Raw genomic sequence first — 23,529 nt, forward strand, 5'->3', positions numbered from 1 at the left:
CCTGCCAAGGCACCCTTCTTCGTGTCAATGAAATGCATCATTGACTTAAGCATTGGTTGCGTAAATAGCAGGTCAAAGGTTAGAATCCGAGGAAGGCAACTCTGCCTTTCGTCCTTCTAAGGCCAACATTTTGGCCCTCATTACCAGAGATCTATAATTCCAGAGGCAGCCAGTAATTTAAGTTATTGGCCACAGCAGCAGTGGTATCTGTTGACATTTGAAAGAGGTTTTGGCGTAAAAGTTGGGTATGACTTTTATGTAGCGAGCAACACAAGCAAGCTTCAAAATGTGGGATCCAGGGTGGTTCCTTGTTCCAAGAAAAAAAAATTAAAAAAGATTGCCAAATGGTGTATCTTAAAGCAAATTAATTTTGTGATCATGCATGGCTTATAGAGCATTGGGAAAGTATAGTTGTGAAATATTAAACAAATTACAAACTACCCCATAGCTTACTGCATTAATGTGTTCAACAGTTACTGTAATGTGCAAATTGTACACCGGACAACTTCAGGCCCTTTGAAGTGTGTGCTTGCCCAGTGTCTTGCACTGCATGCAGCTTCAACTTTGGAAGAAAATGCTCTAACCAGGCTTCCAGAAGCACCCACAGCTGCTGGTACAATCAATCATATAGAAGTATGTGCAAACGGGTCTTTAAGTGGGAGGAAAATAGTGGGGGCTTTCTAGAAGGGAACATGTAAATACATTTCTGATTCCCATAGTGTGCCACCCCGCCGCAATTTTGGTTTCTCTCTGAGATGAAATTGCATCCAAATAAATAGAACAACTGAGATACACCTAAGACCTGTAAGTACAAATGATTTGTCATAACTAATTAACATTGTAAAAGTTTGCCTTCTGAAACTGTGAGTCTTTTAATTAAATAGTATTAAGGCCTGGGGATGGAGTTTCGGCCTTCAGTTATTTACTTTTTATGTTAGATATGTGTGCCCCTTTTCTCTGCACATCTCGTTCATCTGCACATCTTCAACCGACTCGCTTTCCCCTTCAGCCCCCCGTTTAACTCTTCCTCAAATGCTCTTACTCATCGTCCTGATATCACCAGTTCCAAACATACATGGCACTCATTCACATTTAAACACCTTATGTCCTTTTGCTGTGAAAATATTTTGGCATCTGTGTACCCTCTTCAGACACATTTTCATAGAATTTCAATTGCAACTGGAAAACATGATCATTGTTCTGTGTGCTCTGTAGAGAGACCAGTTCACTGACAGGCACTTTGCTTTGCCTTCAGCCTCAGCATCAGAGCTCTCAATCAAAGCCCCTAATAAACACCTAGCCCAACTCAGAATACGTACTGTTCAAGCATCAGCGGCTCCTCGCTATGGTTGAAAAGCGTTGCCCCCCTGGCAGCAGCCAAAAAATAAAAAATAAAACTATAATGAACCTGTGTTTAATATTTTATTTTTCTCTGTGGCATCATCCAGGCGGTGGGGTCATACAGATGACAGGCAGATGTAGGAGTGGTAGGTGCACTGGTTGTCAGTGTGCATGACGGTTTGGCCGAATGTCTCAGGCCAGCCAAACTCTCATGCGCACTGAAGCTTTCTCCAACCCGAGCTGCATTGCCGAGTTAGAGAGAGCAGGTACAGGCTCCAAGTCTCACTGGTAGCGCAAACCTTTGGCGTTCAGGCTAATTCTGGTGCTGCTTTCATGCAGCATGAAAGCAGCATTAGGATTGGCCCAAGGGATTCTGGGAGCCTGTGCCTCCAGTGCACGGTGATGGAGCCATAGGAGCGTCGAGCAGGTAAGTTCTTTTATTATTATTATATTTTTGGTTGTCCATCCCCGGTCCCCCCTCTCCCCCTGCCCGCCACTTTGCACAGACACTGGCCGCTACTGTGTACAAGAGTAATATTATGCTCACAATAATACAGAAACACAACATGATGAAATAGCTAACTAAATCACTGACATGCATTACCCTAACGTTTTTACCGTTCAATATTTGTAAATAAGTCCATCTTTTTGGCATTAATGATAAGGCCATGAAGATAGGGACAGTTTTATCACGATACAGCAGACAATTGCCTTTACTATAAGCATATACGTCTCCTTTCACGCTGGAGTCTGATATTTGGATATTCCCTACACTGTCGCCACACTGGTTTCATGAATAAGAATGTGTGTTCACATTCACAGACAGGCCTGCCATGTTTTACATATGTAATTTTGGCTTTTAACTATATGTTACAAGCAGCTGATGATAGTAAAAGGAGGGAAATTCCTGAGCCATGTGCTGCTAGTTCACTATATAACTTTAATTAGCATCTGGGGTAGGATGTGAGGCTACAGCCGTCCTTCCCGTTTCTTAATTTTCAGGGATATACCAACCACTGCCCATGTCCAGGAAGCATTATGTGGCTGGCAGATCCTTCTCTCTAAGCTACCTTTTGCTGTCATTTCACTGTAAACCTACCCCGGCGCACAGGTTCAGTTCTCTGAACCAGCGGATTACTAATGGGGTGAACCTCTTACTCATTGAGCCCCCTATGGTTTTGATAGGAGCATTTACTACATGATGCATACTCTGTCATAAAGTTCAACAAGCATTTACAAACTTCCCTCTACCACTGTTTAGCCATACTAACATAGAGCAGAATGCTACTCTCGAACTATAAAATAGAAGGGCAATTTCAGAGTAAATTAAATGCACTGGTAACAAGCATTCAGCGACTAAAGTAAGTACCCACAAGATATTTAGATCAACTCCACAAGGGAACAAAAACCATGCTGGTCTTTTAGATCAATTTCACGGGGGACCAAGTACAGCAGCTCCACTTCTAAAGGGGCCAGCGGCATGCAGCCAGGGCCTGGGGTGTCACAGAGGGGGACGTTAGCATGGCGAGGGGTTTCAGCACAATATACTTGACCCACAATTAGCATTATAACACTTACCATGACTGCATCCATTCCTGCCTCTGACAAATGGGAAAGGGTGGGTTCTACGCCTGTGAATGACGGGTGTCTGCCTTCGCGCAGGATGATGGCTCCCACACCCAAAACCATGACGCGAAAAGTTTCACTGGCATACAATGCATTCAGTCATTGAGCACAATCGCAATGAAGAGCTTTAGGGCCAGATGCATCAAAGGGTTTTGCCCATTTTGTGTCTATGGGAAAATGTGTTCATGCATATGGCCCTTGGAACAGTAAGCCCTGTGTTGTGGGTCACAGTTCTTAAAGTTGATTTACTGCCTGGTTTCCGTCTCCTGCTTTCGAGAGATGTGGGGCAGGCAGCCAGGGACAGACAGACTTAAATACATCAGTTTGTTAAGAGATATGATCTCAAAATAAATAAATCTATTTTATATTTGAATAGCAATGTGAAGGAATTCCACTGGGGCACACCCCCAGAGCGCTAATAGTGTAACTGCCCCTGCTGACAGCAGTAATTACAAGTGCCGGGCAAAGCAATCAAAATGTCCAGGTGAAAAATAGCCACATATGGGGAATAACATGTAAGATTGGCGCTGAAACACTGAATCCCATGTGTCACACCCATTTCTAAGCTGCAATCTTGTAATGGGCTGTATTCCCACAATCCGCAAGTGCCCAAGTTGTGTAACAGTAATGCCAGCTACTTGCTGGGCTATGAAATAGTGAATCTAAGACCCCGAAGTACAATATTAATAAAAGCCCTAATCATTGGTAGCAAAAACTAAATGCCTTCCCCCCGTCGTCCCAGTGAGACTTGTCTGCCACAATCTAGGATCCCTCTGTCACTCACGTAATGAAAGACTTTGCCAAACACCAGCCTGCACCCTACCTCGCCACTTTTAACAGCGACAACCCGCTCCTTACCCCATCGATTTATACCCCATTACCAATACTAATAAGATTGCCACTAGAATGACAATCCTATAGGTACCCGGGCTCTAATGAACTCTTTTCGACTCACTTCTTGAGTGTCTCCCTCAATTGAGGCTAGGGATTTCCGAGTTTATTTAAAATTTCCCTCTTGACTTTAGGATACATTGTGGTCAGGGCCACTTGAATTATGCGGCAAAGGAAGACCAAAATATGCTACAGAGACCAAATTATGCGGCAACAAAAGGCAAACCATCTGTCCGAATGTGGCACATTGTGTGTCAATTTTATTATTTTTACATTTTAATACACTTTAATACTACCTGTGCAAAGGTTTCACCTCATTGCTACTAGGGTAACACCTGGATGCAATGCAAACAGATACTAAAAGGTCCCCAGTGGCCTTTTTAAGATGGTCAGCCACTGTGTGGCCCAACAAACGGCACTTTTTGAAAGTTTTTTTTGATCCAATGATCTAGAAACAGTTAAGATGTAGAAACCTGTTAATTATGCAGCATATTGTGGATTCTGGGGGAAATTCAGTAAATCCAAGAGTATGTGGAAAGAACCATGGCTGCAGAATGCTACAAATCTAGGGACTTTGATTACGCTATTGTAGTCTCACAATTTAAAATTATTCATTTTCTTTTATGCAGTTCCTGGCAAATGCTTCCTCTAAACTCGTCAGAGAAATAAAGCAAATGTGCATGCCTAGTTTCACCGGAGGCACAGACCAAAGGTTGAGAAGACACCAGTTTGTTGGAACGTGAACACAAAACCTCCTGTCGTGTCTTGACCCAAGAATGACAGACACACTTCTTTATATTTTAAGGAGCTTTATTCAGTACATCCTTCTCTGTCCCTATCCCTATCCTATCTGCCTCTTTCCTGCCTACGCTCCTCCTCTTCCCCTGGCCCCGGCTAACTCCACCCACCCAACTACTAGACTGCTGACTCTGTTACATCTCCCCCAGACTGGCTAAAATTTCTTCAATGAGTCTTCTTGGTCGTTGAATGTCTCGGCGGGGTCGCAGAGACACTATCCCCGTATCAGTCCCAGAGTCCACTGGAGGATCTCTTGTCTGACTCACACTCTCTTGGTCAGATCGATCATGTCCTTCATTGACCGGCGCTCCAGTCATCTTTGTGAGAGCTTCTCTCATGTCTGGAGTGTACTTCTTAAAATGTGACGCATTCCTGGTGATTCGTCGATTATCGGACTTCGCCGTTATCATGGTGCCCTTCTGCTGGGTAATTAGTAACGGTTCAGCTCGGAAGTGGCAATCAGTCTTTCTTTGTTGGTCTTGTTTGACAATAACACAGTCTCCTTCATGTAGAGATGGTGATCTCGCTCTCCTCCTTGCATCCGCATATGATTTCATTTTGTCTTTGTCATGACTGTCTGCCGCCATCACCTCTTGATGAACACGGAAAGGCGACACCGCTCGCAGGGCTCCTTCCCAGGTCGGTATGCGTGTTCTTGTGGGTCGCCCTAGCATCAGCGTGGCAGGACATTTTCCAGTGGTGGCATGAGGGGTTGTTCTGTATGCCCTGAGGACCTCGTTCAGAGCCACTTGCAAGTCCTTTTTCTCAGTGGTGGCTTTTTGAAAAGTCTTTTTAAGTGTGGCCATTAACCGTTCAATGGTGCCATTTGCCTGCGGCCATAGAGGTGTGACTTTCCTATGTTTGAAATTCAAATGCTTTGCAAAGGCACTGAACTCGTGTCCATTGAAAGGAGGTCCGTTATCTGTTTTCAGCTCTTTGGGAACACCCCATGCCGCAAACACTTCATCCAACACGGTGAGGGTGCTGGAAGCACTTGTTGATGACACAAATTGAGCAATGGGGAACCAGGAGTATTCGTCAATTATGGCCAAGACATATTTGCCTGATTGCAGAGGTCCATAAAAATCCATGGCAAGTTCTTGCCACACCCAACTAGGTAGCGTGGTCATTTGCAATGGAGCAGGAGGATCTCCACGGTTAACCAACTGACACTGGGGGCAGTCCTTCAGGGTTAGCTCTACCATCTGATCGAGGAGGGGAAACCACACCGGTTCCCGGAGGGCTCGTTTTGTTGACACCACTCCTCTGTGACCTTCATGAGCAAGGTTGACAACACCCTGTCGTAGTTGCCTTGGGATAACAATCAGCTGACCTCGCAGTATCAACCCATCTGTGGTAGCAGAAAGTTCATCACAGACATGTCGAAAAGCTTGCATTTCTTGCTTGACAGTCGGATCATCAGCTTCTTCTTCACTTTCATGTCTCCACCTGTTTGTTTGGAGCCGACGTAGCACCTTTTTGTTCTCTCTGGCTTCCTTTCCCTTCGACCTGGGTCACGCCTCCTATGCTCAGTTTGCCGTTGCCGGGACGACGGCCGAGGCCTCCATTGTTTCTCTATTGAGCTTCGACAGCTGCTGCTGGCCTGTACTCGACACATCTGTTCTTGGCTTACATTCCGTCCAGTTTCAATGCTCTTAGCATGTTCTTCCGCCTGGTCATAGACGCAAGTCATTTCTTCAATATCATCTAACTCATGATGTTTTCTCAGCAGCCGCCTCCAGAGTGTCTCAGAGTGGCATCCATCGATGATCTGTGATTTAATGGCAGCATCTGTTGAAAAGGTGTCGAACTCACAGTGTCTCGATAATCGCCGCAGTCTGGTAATAAATGTGCTTATTGCTTCATCCTTTCCTTGACGTGCCTGATGAAACGCATGTCGTTCATAATCGACATTCTTTTTGTGGAGGAATTTCTTTTTCAGGGCTTCACGCACCTTGTCATATGTTCCTACGTCCGCAGGAGGAAGGTCTTTGATTATCTTACTAATTTCACGGCCCGCCAGATTGCGGAGGACAATCCATTTTTCCTCATCTGCTGTCACTTTCGATCCCTTAATGTAGTCCTCAAAATCCTCAAGCCACTCCTGCCATCTGGGGCCCATGCTCCCTCCAGTGGTCAGAGTTAGAGGTTCTGGAGGCCGCAGATGTGACACACTAGTGATGATTGGTTTGACTTTGTTTCGTTGTGGGGAGGTGTTCGGAGTCACCATCGTGAGAGCACATCTTTTCCTCTTTTTCTTTTCTTTTGGCTTGTGTTGATTTATTGTTTCTTATTTGCAGGTACTCGTGCTTGTTTGTTATTTCTTATTTGCACTGACTTGTGCTTGTTTATTTTCAACTGTTCATGTGCACCAATGCTTGTTTGTCACTGGAGCGCCTGACTTCAAGATGGCCGCTCCCGAATTGCATAGGGGGTGTCCCTTTAGGTTGCCTGACTCCAAGATGGTCGCTTACTTGAAACTCCCATACACCACGAGGTTTGGGGCTGCATTCGACTTCCAGGCTCACAGGGCTCACACGGCACTCACCGGCAGCTTTCCTGGCGGGCAACAGGTCTCCCTCGGTCTCTCTTGTGCTTCTTGTTCACTTGCACTCTCAGGTAGGCTCGGGGTCAGCTCCCGATTTCTTTCACTTGTCTGTATGCCGTTCCTCACGCATCGGGGGTGAGCTCTGACTTTCGGCAATCTCAGCATGGGGTTTCTAAACTTCCCCACGGCTCTCCACACCTCTCTAGACGGTCTCAACCTTCAGGGCTCTTCAGGAAGTCCGGGGTGGGCTCCCAGTTTCTTCATTAGCCTCGCACGGCTCCCGGGCTCACTTCCACTTTTGGGCGCGAAACGGCACCGGGTTTAAAATTTCATTTGGCGCTCGACCGCGCTCCTCTCACACGGCTCCACGCGATCGCTGAATCACGAAGCTGGGACACTGGCTGCTGGCCTCTTCTTTTAGGCGACAGTTTCCTCGGGGCACATATGTCACGACCGCGACCGTTCTTCAGACGATGCCCCAGGGACAGGACGCTGTTTCCAGGGTTCAGGGAGAGCAGGCTGCACATCCCACTCTCGTCGCTAGTTGTCGTGTCTTGACCCAAGAACGACAGACACACTTCTTTATATTTTAAGGAGCTTTATTCAGTACATCCTTCTCTGTCCCTGTCCCTATCCTATCTGCCTCTTTCCTGCCTACGCTCCTCCTCTTCCCCTGGGCCCGGCTAACTCCTCCCACCCAACTACTAGACTGCTGACTCTGTTACACCTCCCTTGCAAACCTGTTTGGAAGACTTGTGGCACTCAGGGAACTGCACCATAAGAAGCACTCCCTTCCAGAAAATTGTTAACTGTAATAAGTAAATTCCAAACCAACTGTTAAATGTAAATTTGCTAAAGTCTATGGATAAGATTAAAGAAAAGCAAAATACATGCCAGTAAGCTTGTACAGTGGTAAGAAAATAGATATCGGATGGAACCCTTCATCCCTGTGCTCAATGATAAAGGTGTATTTTTAATATAATGTTTCTAACTGCAAAGTAGCAGGATCAAGCTAGGACAGAAAGTGAATCAGATAGCTACAAAAGTGGTACACATTCTGCAAATCCTGCCAATTTTAAACTTATAAAGACACGTTGTATAGGTGATTTGCAAGGTATGGGAGCCTGCATGCATGTGTACTTGCTGCAGGCAATGTTTGAGGCTAAATCAGGGAAATCAACAGTAAAAAGTTGGCTCACCAGACCATAAAACAGAGACCCAGACAGCCCAAAAAACGGCCTGCACAATGATCCGTCAGGCCACCCTTTCTGGCCTATTTTTTTTGCCCTATACATCAGTCGGACCCTGTTCATTAACAATTAACAACATTTTCAACACAAAAGTATTTGTGTTATACAAATAAATGGTATGTCTCGCATCACAACGCGCCGGGAGAGGGTGTGGCCTTACAGCCAGGGTGGTCATCCTCGATGCTGGGGAACCGGGTTCAAGTCTCGGCTAGGGATGCTCAACATCCTGTGATTCTGGGCAAATCACTTAATCTCTCCATGTCTAAAAAAAATGAATGTGTTTGTCTGTAAAGCAACTGGTGCTCATGATACCTTCGGGTCAAGTTTGCGCCATATAAAAATCTGGAAGAAAAAAAACGCAGCCCCATAATGTACCTCACTTATCTCACAGCATGATCAAATTTAAATTTGCAGAAAGCTAATTTTTCCGTGGTCAGTTCCTTAATACCTGTCCTGTGGTATAATCCAATTGAACACGTCAATACAGATTGTACTTGTCTCATTGGCATTGATCAATGTTATCAAATGCACATTTTATTTAAAACTATACAATAAAAAAACTAAAATCACCCTAAAGCCAACTGTTAAATTCGGTCATCATAGGAAAACATGTACGTCGTTTCCGCATTAAAGCCTCCCATTTTCACTGTCCACTGAATGATAAGGCTAGCAAGGGTGGAAATACAAAATATGGAACTAGAAGCTTTTTTAAAAGTCCATCATCGAAATGTGTCTAATTTGGTCTTCATGGTGGCTCGTGCTGTACATAAAAATGAACTCGGAGACAAATGTACACTGACATTGAGACAAAAGGAAACAAAAATGATTTTGAGGCGATGCACTTTGCAACCATTAGGAATAAATTTAGATACAGTTTTCTCTATGAGGGCAGCTGAGGTTGGTGTGTTGTAGACAACTCACCACAAAAAAATGAAACTTTGTGTTCAGTACAGGCTATACTTCATTTGTACCAGTGGTTTCTGGTGCTCTGCTCTAAATTGTGGTTACTTAGATTCATTGTTCTTCATCAGGCTTTGACCAATAGTAAGAGGATAAAGGCAGGAAAGAGAGAGGGGAAAACAGCATCAAAGGATGAAAGGAGAGATGAAAAAGAACCTGCAAGAGTGAGCTTAACAGACAAGAGGTGTCGGGTTGACAGTGAGGCAAGAGGTGGAGTAAACTCAAGGGAGCAGTGGCGGCCGCTTTGTACCAAGGTGGCAGGGTGGTTGAAGGGGGGGGGGGGGGGGCGTTGTAAATGAAAACAAAATAACAAAGAACCACTTACCTTCTGGCCTGCCACCTGGCCGGCCGCCGGCCGCCGGCCGCCGCCTCTCGTCCACTCGCTTCCGCCTCTTGCTCCTCTGAAGCAGGAACCAGATAGCACCCAGGCTCCTGACTCCCTATGCCAATCACAACGCTGCATTGCAGCATTGTGATTGGTCTGAGCACTGTGGTTCGGTGCTCAGACGGGGAATGGCAGCCTCAGCAAGCTCTCCACCTAGGCTGTAATGCAGACTGGGTGCAGAACATGCAAAGCGCGCAGGGCGGTTATGGTCCGCCCGAGAGGGCCGGTCAAACAGTTATGCGCACTTTAGAGGGGAGTACCACTCCTCCTGGCCCCTGCTCTGGAAGTCCAACCCCACTCCGCACCAGGAAATAAAAAACTAAAATGATAATAACGCTGGTCATCATTTTAGCTTTCCTTTAACTACTACTTCCAGAGCAGTGGGGCGATGCTCCCCCGCCATAGCCGAGGAGCCCCCACTGTGAGGGAGCCGTGGAATTCAGCGGATCTAATATTCGGCAGTGCCGCTGGCGGACTTATAAGAAAACTAGTGCCCCGCACTTATGTTTTATATGAAATGAAGCACTCGGTACTCATTATTCTCCTAAAATCACTTCAGAGGCAAAATAATGACTTTTGCACAGTGACAATATTTATGCTGTTATATGCTTCTGTTACCATCTTGTTGTTTTTTGCCATGTATATTTAGTTATACAAAGTGGCAACGGTGTGGTACCCCAAAACGAGGCTTCTGGTTCAATCTTAACTCCATGCCAAACAACCCACAGAATATCCCTCAGCCAACAAACAAGCATTGCTTCCTCCTCATATTGGAAGATACCCACAAGAAGAGAACTACGTTGTGTGACATTTATACTAATTAAGTATTTTATCTTAGCTCTGTCACCATGGATTCTATTGCCAAGGTAAACACACATGGAAACAAAGAGCAACTGTGTCTTTTGCGTTTCACCAACAAAAACCAAACAGTAAACTGTCTGTTATTCTTAATTTTCGCCCTTGGCTAAAGTAAAGGAGTGTCAGTATACTGACAAATAATCTTGCAGAACCAAACCAATTTATTTAGCATTTAAATTATCTACCTTAAAGGGCACATGCCACCTAGTCTATCTTGTTTAGCCGCTGACAAAGAGACAGGCTTCTGTGACCTCATTCTGATGACGTCAGTAAAGCCGGTTCCGAATTACCAAATAGGCAATGTAGGCACCAGCCTAAGGGCCCCACTCCTTTTAGGGGCCCGTGAGAACAGATCAAAATAATATTGATTTGATCTTGAAAGAAAACTTACAATCAAGCTTTCTTAAATTGTTTCCAATACATTTGTGTTTAATAATATTAATAACTGTGACTGTTTAGTTTTGTGTAATAAAATATATTTATTAAAAATGTTAGTTGGTAAAATGAAAAACGTATTAGGAGATAATTTGCAAGGTGGGGCGAAATTTCGACTGCCTAGGTCCCTCCATAGGGTTTAATCTGGCACTGAGTGAGGTGTAAGTCAGAGGCTTCCAATGTTTAGCACTGAAATGCCACAAAAAAGGCACACCAAAGGCGGGGCAACTTCAAGACTTTTCCCCGCTGTAGGTAGAGTGTCCTTTTTACAGTTCCAGAGTCAACCTGGTGCTTCCTTCTTTTGGTGCCCTAGCCGACTGTCTAATGCCCACTAATGCCCTGCGGTGACGCCAAAGTCGCACCAAGGGAAAACTCGTTTACGCTCCTCCATGCCACATCAAGGTTTAAGCCGTGTCAGATTTTTTGAATATTTACAGATGATGGATTTACTTATAATACATCCAACTGGATCTAATTTACTTCCAGTGCTTAATTTGCGCTGGTGGTTTCTGGTGGGCGGCACTGGCACTCATTTTTGGGCTCCGGTGCTTATTTTTCATCATCAGACTTTGCCCCAGTGCAAGAGAGAAAAAAATCTGAAAAAGGAGAAAGAATGAGGAGGAAAAAATAGATAGGAAAACATTGACAAATGAGGAAAGTAGAGAAAAAACACTGCAAAAATGAGCTAAACCAAGAGAAATTGTGTGGTGGTATAAGAAAGAGGCATGAGAGGAAATCAAAACTAGGCAGCCGTAGTGTTCCGCGTACCTGGCGATCGGCAACTCCGGTAGCGGGGTGTAAAAAACTTTGGGCCCTACCCTTATTTACAAATTAAGCACTGGACAATCAAGCTACACCATTTCATGGCTTTTATCCTACTCCACCAACTTTCTTCAACCATTATGGTGCACAAAACCACTGTAGCAGCTGCACAGCGCCACCTCATGGTGCAGCTGCACGACATTAGACCGAGACTGACCGCGCTTTTCATACCTTCCTAAGATGGCTCCCACACACCAGCTCACCTGATGTTCTCTGTGCTCTGGCTAGATGTCCCTCGCCTGTTCTCGAGCCTCCTGGAAAAAGAATCCTGGAACATAAAGTATGTTAAAGCAAGATTAGATATGCAGGATGATGCGCTAATCCTGTTTCAAACCTGCCCTCTCTCTCTTATCTAGTCACTCATAGAGGTGAGCAAGCCGCTGAAGGTGCGAGCTGTGCTCGAGCCAGAGGCCTGGCTCTGGTTCAGCTCGAGGTTCTCTTGGAGCCTCGAGCCTAAAGCGACCTGGGATTTCATGCGGTTTCTGCTGCCACCCTGGCTCCAATCTCATGCACTAGGAACTAAAGAGAAATATTAACCTTTGATATACAGCAGGAGAGAGAGAGAGAGAGCGGATGAGAGCGAGAGAGGTTGAGAGAGAGGCGAAAAGATGGAGAGAGAGAGAGGGTGTGTGTGAGAGAGAGAGAGGAAGAGAGAGAGAGGGTGTGCGTGAGAGAAAGAAAGAAGAGTGAGAGAGAGGTAGAGATAGAGGGGGAGAGAGAGGGGGAGAGAGAGTAAGAGGAAGAAAGAGAGAGAGGGGGAGAGAGAGAAGATGAGAGAGAGAGGATGAGAGAGAGAGGGGAAGAGAGGGAGAGAGAGAGGGAGAGAGGGAGAGAGAGATAGAGAGAGAGGATGAGAGAGAGGGGAAGAGAGGGAGAGAGAAAGGGAGAGAGATAGGGTGTGTGAGAGAGAGAGAGAGAGATAGAGGAAGAGTGGGAGATAGGGAGAGACAGAGGGTGTGAGAGAGAGAGAAAGAGAGAGAGGGGGAGAAAGAGAGAGGGGGGAAGAGAGAGAAAGAGGTAGAGATACAGAGGGAGAGAGAGAGAAAGGGTGAGCGAGAGAGGAAGAGAGAGTGAGGGAGAGAGCGAGAGAGAGGATGAGAGAGAGGGGAAGAGAGGGAGAGGGAGAGAGAGGGTGTGTGAGAAAGGGTGAGAGAGAGAGAGGGTGAGAGAGAGAGAGAGAAAGAAAGAGAGAGAGGGGGAAGAGAGAGAGAGGGAGAGATAGAGGGAGAGAGAGAAGGAGAGTGAGGGTGAGAGGGAGAAAGAGCGAGAGGGGGAGAGTGAGAGAGAGAGAGGAGAGATAGAGGGAGAGAGAGAGAGAGAGAGAGAGAGAGAGAGAGAGAGAGAGAGAGAGGGACATCATCTAGTAGCTGAATTGCATAATGTTAAACTAAAAAACAGGGGTCAATCCGGCTTGACCAAATCCTGAGACTGTTGAGAAATATTGTATTTTGCTGTGCCTGCTGTGCATCTTGAAATAGGTGAGTTCAGGTATGCCCAGTGCAACAATATAAACAATTGTTACTTACCTGTAAACAAGTGGTTCTCTAGTATTGGTGTCTTTCACAGATTCACATGCTTGAATATTCCCCATCGTCAGAGTGGGAGTCCCACAGTAAATAAAATAGCAATAACATACTCATAATATGTATATGTAAAAACATAACACATGAAATACACATTAGAAAAAAGGCAGTAAAAGCCTAGACATAATTCCACATAGGAATACATGAAGAGAGAAAAGAAACTTGTAGTCTATTCCTGTCATTATGTTGGTCCAAACTGTAGCCAATCAGGCGCCAGCAGCCCTCCAGAACCTTCTCCTCAGAGCTCAGTACCTCAGATTTTCGTAGCACAAGAGTGACCACAGAGTCTATGAGGAGAAGAGAGCCTCTGAGGGGAGGTGGGCGGGTCGCATGTAAATCTATGAAAGACACCAATACTGGAGAACCACCTATTTACAGGGAAGTATCAATTGTTCTTCTCCAGTATCAGGGTGTCTTTTATAGATTCACATGCTTGAATATAGAATAGAAAGCAGTAATAGCCGAAAAAGGCTTCCATAGTCATGATACCCATGAACAGACTTATAAGCCTAAAGCATATATATATATATATATATATATATATATATATATATATATATATATATATATATATATATATATATATATATATATATATATATATATATATATATATAGTCATGCAAGTCATACAGTAACATGGTAAACCATAATGGAGGAGGGAAGACAGAGGCTCACCTTATTGAAAAAGATTGCGAAGCACAGCCTGTCCCACTGCAGTATCTGCTTCGTTGATGGCACCCAGGCAGTAGTGTTTTGTAAACGTGTGCCTGCTGGACCACGTGGCTGCTCTGCAGATCTGATGCAGCGGCACACCGGCGAACAGGGCAGTTGAAGACGACATCGCCCTGGTGGAATGGGCCAACACTGAAGACTGTAGAGGCTTGCCTGCCATTTATTGGCAGAAAGTGATGGCCGAGGAAACCCAACGAGCAATAGAAGGTTTGGTAACTGGAGGTCCTTTCTGGAAACGTCCATAAGCTATGAACAGTTGGTCAGCTTTGCGAAAAGGGGCTGTTCTGCTGATGTAAAACTTTAAGCACCTTTTAATGTCCAAGGAGTGCAAGCGCTGCTCCGCTGGAGACTGCGGGTTAGCAAAGAAAGTCTTTAAGAAAACAGGTTCGTTGATGTGGAAATCCAAAGGCACCTTAGGCAGGAAGGTGGGATTAGTGCAAAGCACTACACAGTCCGGCTGGAATTGAAGAAAAGGAGGATTTATAGTGAAGGCATGAATATCACTTACGTGACGTGAAGATGTCAACGCAAGGAGAAGAGCCACCTTCCAAGTAAGAAACTTCAAGTCTGTCTTGTGTATAGGTTCGAATGGTGCGTCCATTAGTTGTGCTAAGACGATGTTAAGGCGCCAAGAAGGAGGAGGGTGCCGAATTGGTGGGAATTTGCGGAACAATCCTTTGAAAAATTGACGTATTATCCTGGAAGAACAGAGTGAGGTGGAGCCATCGTGGCGGAAGTGGGAGATTGCCGCCAGAAAAACTTTCAAAGTTGAATGAGAAAGTCCGGATTGAGCCAGTTGCAAAAAGAACGGGAGGAGTTGCGCAGGCGTGGAACGAATGGGATGGACACCAGCGGCTGCGCACCAATGGCAGAACCTTTTCCATTTAAGCTTGTAGGTTTTAACAGTTGACGGAGCTCTGGCCTGAGCGAGAAGGTCTCTACAGTCTGGCGGGATGGTTAAATGGGCAAATTCAAGGTGCTCAGGTTCCAGGCTGACAAACTCAGAGAGTAGGGGTCCGGATGGCAAATCTGACCCTTGTCCATCGTGAGGAGGTCCATCGGAGGATGAAGAAGGATGGGCTCCCACTGGGATAGAAGAAGCCGTTCCGAGAACCAAGCCTGTCAAGGCCATCTTGGAGCGATCAGAAGAATGTGGCAAGGCTGCCTCCGCATTTTCCACAATATTCGAGGCACCAGAGGGATCGGAGGAAAAGCGTAAGCAAACAGATTGCACCAATTGATCAAAAGGGCATTGCCCTGTGACCCTCTGTGGGGATGCCAGCTTGCGGAAGATGGGCATTCTGGTTCTCTGGTGTGGCAAAGAGATCCATCGACAGACGACCTCACCGCGAAAAATCAACTTGAGTGTTGGTTGATGATGTAATTCCCACTCGTGGGTCGATGAAGTGGACCTGCTGAGGGAATCCGCTAGGATGTTGGAGACACCTGGAAGATGAACTGCGGTGAGAGTGATGTGGTGACTTGGAGCCCAGTCCCAGATCGATTGCGCCAGTTGAGACAAGAGTGGAGACTTTGTTCCGCCCTGCTTGTTTATATAATGCATGCTGGTTGTGTTGTCTGTTTGAATAAGGACTGACTCTCCTTGAATCAATGGATGGAATGACTTGAACGCTAGAAAAATGGCCATCAACTCCAGCCTGTTAATGTGCCAGGCTCTCTGAGGCAGAGTCCACTTTCCCTTTATGGACAGACCTTGAAGATGTGCCCCCATCCTTCCAACGAGGCGTCCATCGTTAGAGTAAGTTCCGGAGTGATGGAGAGGAACGAAGTCCCTGCCGACAGATTGGATGGCTGCGCCCACCATTTGAGAGCCGCCCTCATGCGAGCGGTGAAACAGTCTATGTCGTTGAAGGAACCGGTGACCTGACGCCACTGTCCCTCCAATTCCTCTTGAATGGGGCATGGCCGTAGTCTGCAATTTGGGATCAGTGCAATGCACGATGATGCCATTCCTAGAAATGATTTTAATAGTCGGACTGAAACAGACTGTTTTGTCTGTAGAAGAGACACCAATTGAAGTATCCTTTGTTGACGCTCCTGAGACACAAATGCTTTTGCAAGAGTTGTATCCAACGTGGCCCCTAGAAAATTCTTGCAGAGAGCTGGATGTAATTGGGACTTTTCGGTGTTGATGGAAAGTCCGAGGGAACGAAATACCTCCTGACAAAGGCGTGTGTCCTAAAGCAACTGCATGCAAGACTGTAATTTTAGGAGATAATCGTCCAGGTATGGAAAGATCTGGACCCCCTGGAGACGCAGATAAGCTACCACAGGAGCTAACACCTTCGTAAAGAAACGAGGGGTGGAGCGTAGGCCAAAAGGCAGTACTTTGAACTGGAAGTCCCTCCTTCCCAGGCGGAATCGCAAATACTTCTAATGTCGCGGAAGAATAGGGACATGGAAGTAGGCGTCTTGGAGGTCGATAGTTGCCATGAAATCTCCCATTGAGAGTAAGCGTAAGATCTCCAACAGCGTTAGCATTCAGAAGGATTGGCACTTGAGATAGTTGTTGAGTACTCACAAGCAATATTGGCCGCCAATCCCCGTTCTTTTTGATGATAAGGAAAACACGGGAATACAATCCCTTCCCCCTTTGAGACGTGGGCACCACTTTGACTGCCCCCTTCTGTATCATAAGGCGAACTTGATTGAAAAGTTCCTTGATGTGGGCTGGAGGTGGGCCGGAAGGTGGAGTAAGAGGAGGAAGTTTGATGAACTCTAAAGAATGGCCCTTCTTTACAATGTCCAGAACCCAACGGTCCGAAGTGATGGAGGACCACTGAGAACAAAACAGGGAGATTCAACCTCCAACTCGTTGGGGCAAAGGTAAGTCATTGTCTCTTGGGAGCAGATCCTCTGTAGGAAGATTTCCCCCTATAGGTCTTAGAAGACTGCTGACGGGAAGACTGTTGCTGGTTATTGGAGTAGCGTTGGTTGCCTTGGTGGTAGGAACGATATTGGTTGCTTCCTCCTCAAAAAGTTGAAGAGGTGCCGCGTCCACGTACACTTCGAAAGGGCTGCTTCCGAAATTGTAAATTTCCTAAAGAGCGGGCAGTGTCAGTATCTTTTTTGATAGATTGCAATGCTTCATCAACATGTGCTCCAAAAAGTGACTCGTCTGGAACTAAAGCCACAAACGCCGTCATGTCTGCCCACATCTGGTGGTCGTAACGCCCCAAAATAGCCAAAGCATTGGCCGCTCTCACTGTGGTGGAGGCCATAGTTGAAAATTTGTGGCCTATAGCATCCAGGCGACCACCGTCGCAATCTGATGGGGCAGTAACAGTAGACGCAGGATTCCGAGAACCGCGCTGAGCTGCCTGCGTAACCACAAAATCCGGTTTCGGCTGTCCAATAAGGCACGCTGGACTGCCAACAGGCCACTTATATTTCTTTTCCAACCGGGGCATCTGTGTCGGCAGCGAATTTGGGGTCTGCATCAACTACACCCCTTCAGCCCAGATAAAGTCAATAATAGGTACAGTATGGACTTGCTTAAATGGTTGGTTTTTAAAATCATAGAGGAAGCAATCCTCTTCCCTCTGGACTCTTGGCAACTTAAAACGTTGAGCTGCCCTATCCATCAGCTGATGGAAACTCGCAATGTCCACAGGAGGAGAGTCACCTGGTGTTACCGGAGAGGGTGATGGTGTCTGAACTTGATAATTATCCCACTCCGCCATATCCTCATCATCATCATCTTGAACCTCACCATCTTCGCGGTCCGGAGTAATGTCACCTTCGTCGTCTTCATACACAGTTGTGTGTATCCGAACTGACGTTTGTATCTGAGGAGCAGAAGTTGGTAGAGGCGGAGGAGGAGCCGCAGCAGGCATTGCAACAGGCGTTAAAACAGAAGGAATCGTAGGTACCTGTGGAGAAGGCAGGAAACGCCTATTATAGTCGTCCAACATATGCTGGAGATTAGAGATAAGCGACAAAGGTACTGTCGCAGTAGGAACTACAGTCTTGAAACGGTGAGTTACCTTCGTCGACGACGATGACGTCGACGAAACAGTCGTCGACAATCCTGATGCAGACGTCGTTGTCACTGTCGTCGTCGACGAGCCGGAGACGGCAGATCTCGTCATCGGGACGATCGTCGACGCTCCAGTCGACGATGAAACATGTTTTTTAACAGAAACATGAGTGAAAGATGCAGCAGACGCCTGAGAGCCAGGTCTCGTGGGCGTGGACGTAGCAGGTAGAGGTGAAGACACCGCAGGGGCCAGAGAGAGTTACATTTTCTTCTTCTTGAGGAATGGAGAAGGCAACTCCTGCACACTACCACGTTTTGAAGCTGCTTGGGAACGACCAGATCAGGATCTTCTGAATAAAGGCGTAGCTTTCCACAAGAAGAGCAAGGTCTAAAAAGAGACTTCTTACTTGAAGACATGTTGAGAACACAGAAAAAACGTGAAGTAGTAGAGAAAACTGAGTAGAGCTCAAGGAGACCCCTTTCACACGACGTGCGGTAGAAAATCTGAGGTACTGAGCTCTGAGGAGAAGGTTCTGGAGGGCTGCTGGCGCCTGATTGGCTACAGTTTGGACCAACATAATGACAGGAATAGTCTACAAGTGTCTTTTCTCTCTTCATGTATTCCTATGTGGAATTATGTCTAGGCTTTTACTGCCTTTTTTCTAATGTGTATTTCATGTGTTATGTTTTTACATATACATATTATGAGTATGTTATTACTATTTTATTTACCGTAGGACTCCCACTCCGACGACGGGGAATATTCAAGCATGTGAATCTATGAAAGACACCCTAATACTGGAGAACTCTTGTGTTTGATTTAATTGACTATAAAGTTGGTCCATGTGTAATAAGATTCTAGGCCAGATATAGGGTGCACATGACCACTGCCTTGCCACTCAGTGAACTATGAAAAACACTTTATTCAATTCTGAACAGACTTTATCATATATTTACATGACGTGGGTTTCATGATTTGCAAAGCTAACATTTCCGAGCCTCGTCTCGTGCTCTGGCTCTCAGAGACGAGTCAGTCCCTTGGCTCGGCTCTGGCTAGACTCGCCCTGTTAATTTCTTGGCTCGCACACCTCTAGCCCCTAACTGCCCTGGCATGTGTCTGCCCACACAGCTTTCAATCAGATTCAAGCATGAGATTGACTTTGGGACAGACCTGGGTTTTATCAAACACCATTAAACTTGTTTGACGTAAAGACCTATACGTGTGATTGGGCGAAAAGACAAGTCTCTTAATGCTTACCGCCCTTGGCAGACAGCATGGCACAGGCTTGGGGCTAGCTGACAGATGTGAGCCTGTTCTGTACTTTCTTTGCCATTCACACTTGATTTATTTTTCAGGGACCTCATCTTAAAGGCCACGGGTCACGTAGTCTTCACAACATCCCTAAAATCCAAGTTCAAGGCCACACTGTGGGCCAGTGCTAAATTGCAATAACATTCTCAAACTTTGAGAAAGTTGTAAATGTTGTGTTATACAATTCTGAGTCGATTTTTTGCTTGCATGAGACTGGTTTGAGCAGAAGATGTCTCGTGTGACTTATACCTTGCATAAAACTGTCACCAGCAAATCACATTTCAATCGTAAAATGAATTGAAGCTTCTCAAGGGCAAAAATCAGCGATTTCACACACTCCTGAAATTACTAAACTCATCTCCCTATCGACCCCTCTGGAAAATGCTGTCTGGTCTTCCCACTTACCCCCAGCCTGTAAGCCCCTAGCCATATTTCCTCTAGGCCCCCTCTTCCTCCAGTTTCACCCAGGTTCTCTCTCCATTCGCCCTTCGGGTCCCCTTCTCATGCTGCTTTCTTTTTCTATAGCTCCTCACCAAATGCACCCCCCCCCCCCCCCCCAATCCAATGTTGCTCTTTATCTTACCAGGTACATCGCACTTGGCCACTGAGCTGATGACATGGTGAGCTCAAAGATCTCTTCTCTGTGAGAAAAGAGAGACATGAAATTGAAGTCATTTCCTTCTGCCTGGCACAAAAACGTCTGCTCCTAGACACACCAGTCGCTGAGGCACTTGCGTGACTCCCTGCTGCCCTCTCACGCATTTTGAGTACTGTTGAGTTTATACTCACTCGCACTGTAGGGGGCAGTGGCACCTCAGCAGGTCGTGAGACAGCTTGTATTCATACAGAGACACACAGTGATCTGAGGAGAGACAGTAAACACCCAGATGAGAGTCTGTACTGATGAGGCAGGTGAGCGGATAGAACACAAACAGAGGCGAGGGATGGACAAAGGTAGGTACAGCAGGACATCTAGCGGTACGCAAAGGGCCTAAATAAATGTATAACCGCAGGCTCAGAGTAAGAGAGAGGGGAGGGAGAGGTCCCTCGCCCCTTGTTAGGTCCCAGGAAGGAATTAGTAAAACTGATAAGGAGTGTTGATGGAGGTTGAATAAACTTCAAGGTTGGGCTAGCTATGGCACCAAAACACCACCCACACACTCCGGGCCGGCTCTAGGGCGGTGCCACCTGACTCACTGTGCTCAGCTGACTTCAGGGGGGGCCGTGTTTGCAAGTTTATTTTGGTTTTAGGAGCACCCGCTGCCGCGTTCCCTGCCTCCAGCAATTTCCAGGCAACAATAAAAATGTCAAGAAAACTGGTAATTAATGTTCTTCCTGGAGAGTGATCTGATGTGTGTCTAGTTGTGGATTTGAAAGCTCATAAAATAGCGCAGAAGATTAATGTGCCTTCCTCAAAGAAAATGTTCCATGCAGATCACAAAGTGCATATATAATGTAAGTAGGTCAGTGTGTTACTGCTTTTGTAAGAGACCTCCTTTTGTTACTTGCAGTTTATAAGTTAAAATACTAACATAGAACAGTGAATTATGAACTGTCAACAAGGAACTGCATGCACACTGCGAAGTATAGCTTAGGCAGTGGTCTCCAAACCGGTCCTGGAGGGCCGGATCCATGCCAGCTTTTTAAAATTACTACATGTATCCCAATGGGGATATCCAAAAATCTGGCATGGATCCGGCCCTCCAGGACAGGTTTGGAAACCCCTGGGAGCATAGATTAATGTTGCAGAAAGGGTTAATTTGCATAGCATTTGATTCTTATTAATAAAGAACCCCCAACTATGCTGTTCCATTTTAAATTCTGAGTGTGTGCTTCTCCAGACCCAGCACTTTTAAACCGTACTGCCTCCTAGTATGGGTGGCGTGCCACTCCTACACCTTGCAGTCCATTGGCTTATGTAACATTTCCTATGTGCTGATTTACACACGTATGATTGATTGACTCTGTGTAATGTGTGTGATGTAAAGTGCTCTGACACCTTACATTGGTATGAGTGGCGCTATATAACTAATTAAATGCATCTGACAGAGAGTGGTTCTTGAAACTTGAGGGGCACTGTTAAAAGGCGGTGGTGGAGGTGGTCACCACCATCACCATTGGTGGCGGGGAGCCCAAACAAATATTGTTCCTTTCGGGCACCACCAGCGCTAATGCCGGCCCTGCACCCACTCGCCCTTTCAAGCCGGCCCATCGGGCAGTGCCATACAGACCAAAAGGCTACAACAACTCCAAATAATGTTTATTTGTCTTAAACGTTTGCATGATACTTCTTCTGAACAAGAGCAAACTGCAATGCCTCTGCACTACAACACTTAGTATCTCAAGTATAGTCAAGTTTACAATCAAATATCTTATGTAACAATTACAGCAGATGAAGACTCTTTGAGAAAGGTAAAAAGCACGTTGTATACATATGTTGAAAAAAAGTCTTTTTGTTTGTGTTTTCACGTTCGTTTATTCGTTCCAAATGACAGCCGACACGTGTTTCATCGCAGGGAACACATATACTGCGATTCTTCAGGGCTTGATCCGTGTGTGGTCAAGAGAAAAGGTTCGGGTAGATCGATTACTTGTATAGGTATATAGACAAATGGTGGGCAGGGTGTCCGTGTTGCGGTAAACGGCGACCGGGAAACTCCAGAGGAGGAACTTCATTGTGCAGCTTAGGCTGAGATCGACTATACGTCTCCTTGGAAAACGGCGTATCCGCCCATTTTCCAGACGTTTTCTCCTCCCGGTAAAAGACTTAACATAGGAATAAGAAGATTGCCTTACATCCTGTTTTTCGTTTGGATAACTTGCATAGAGCTTCGATTACACACGAACCCGGCGGGGTCGTGTTCCACACATATACTTTTCTTGCACTTACTGTGCGGATTTTAGGAAGCACGAAAATCTGTTATTACCAGGACACCCTGCCCACCATTTGTCCATATACCTATACAAGTAATCGATCTACCCGAACCTTTTCTCTTGACCACACAAGGATCAAGCCCTGAAGAATCGCAGTATATGTGTTCCCTGCGATGAAACACGTGTCGGCTGTCATTTGGAACGAATAAACGAACGTGAAAACACAAACAAAAAGACTTTTTTTCAACATATGTATACAACGTGCTTTTTACCTTTCTCAAAGAGTCTTCATCTGCTGTAATTGTTACATAAGATATTTGATTGTAAACTTGACTATACTTGAGACACTAAGTGTTGTAGTGCAGAGGCATTGTAGTTTGCTCTTGAACAATAGGCTAGTTTACTAGTCTACATTGAGCGGTTAGGAGGTAATTTCCGCTCGCCTCTTTGCCCAACCTATTGACTTTCACCCTTCAAACAAAGCGGAGAATAGGATAGTGCGCCCAGTAATTCTGGATTAGCCTAAAAAAACCTCAAAGTTGTATTCTACTTCTTCTGAACAGTTGTCACTCACCACATTTCTAAGGTACCCATTAAGCACCCGGGCTTGGAGCCTCTCTGAAATCGATAAGGCACGTAAACCTGGAGGTGTCTGAGTGCCGGACACGTCAAGTCTGATCTGTGCAAAAATGAGTGCGTGAGGGTAAGGCACCAGAATAGTGCACTTGCTTTAAATGAAAGCCAGAGTGACTTTAGCCTCTTGTCCTGGTGGAGCTACAAGCTGAGTAACCTACCAGATGTTGCTCCTGTCATTCACCTCAGGATTAAACATCTCTAATCACTTTCCAATGAGGAGGAATTGAAATCCACTCTTTGAGTCTTAGAGGTTGTCTCAAGGTTGTTGCCGACCTGTGACATGTGCAGATGTCAGGCTGGACAACCTTCTTTTGTTCCAGATCCTTTTTAACGTCAAGGCTTTCACAGCGGACCGTCGATGTTCTTTACTATCTTTCTCTGCCGGCACTTTAACGCCGCAAAGCAGCAGAAAGCATTTCACCAATTTACTCACAATTAGCAAGGCCACGTGCAATGCAAACTGTGCAGTGCAGCG

The 23,529-nt window shown here is 45.8% G+C and overlaps 1 protein-coding gene across 1 annotated transcript in view; it reads right to left on the minus strand.

Annotated features, from left to right (window-relative positions):
• Window positions 1–23,529, minus strand: part of LOC147703362 (degenerin mec-4-like) — a 63,595-nt gene that overhangs the window by 13,464 nt on the left and 26,602 nt on the right. The window contains exons 2-4 of the mRNA XM_086928912.1: window positions 20,334–20,406; window positions 20,128–20,185; window positions 12,118–12,182 (exon numbers count right to left, since the gene is read on the minus strand). Coding sequence (XP_086785038.1) covers window positions 12,118–12,182; window positions 20,128–20,185; window positions 20,334–20,406 — 196 coding nt within the window. The remainder of the gene's footprint in view (window positions 1–12,117; window positions 12,183–20,127; window positions 20,186–20,333; window positions 20,407–23,529) is intronic.

Source organism: Lissotriton vulgaris, chromosome 7 (genome assembly GCF_964263255.1).
Source record: "Lissotriton vulgaris chromosome 7, aLisVul1.2, whole genome shotgun sequence".
Taxonomy (NCBI): domain Eukaryota; kingdom Metazoa; phylum Chordata; class Amphibia; order Caudata; family Salamandridae; genus Lissotriton; species Lissotriton vulgaris.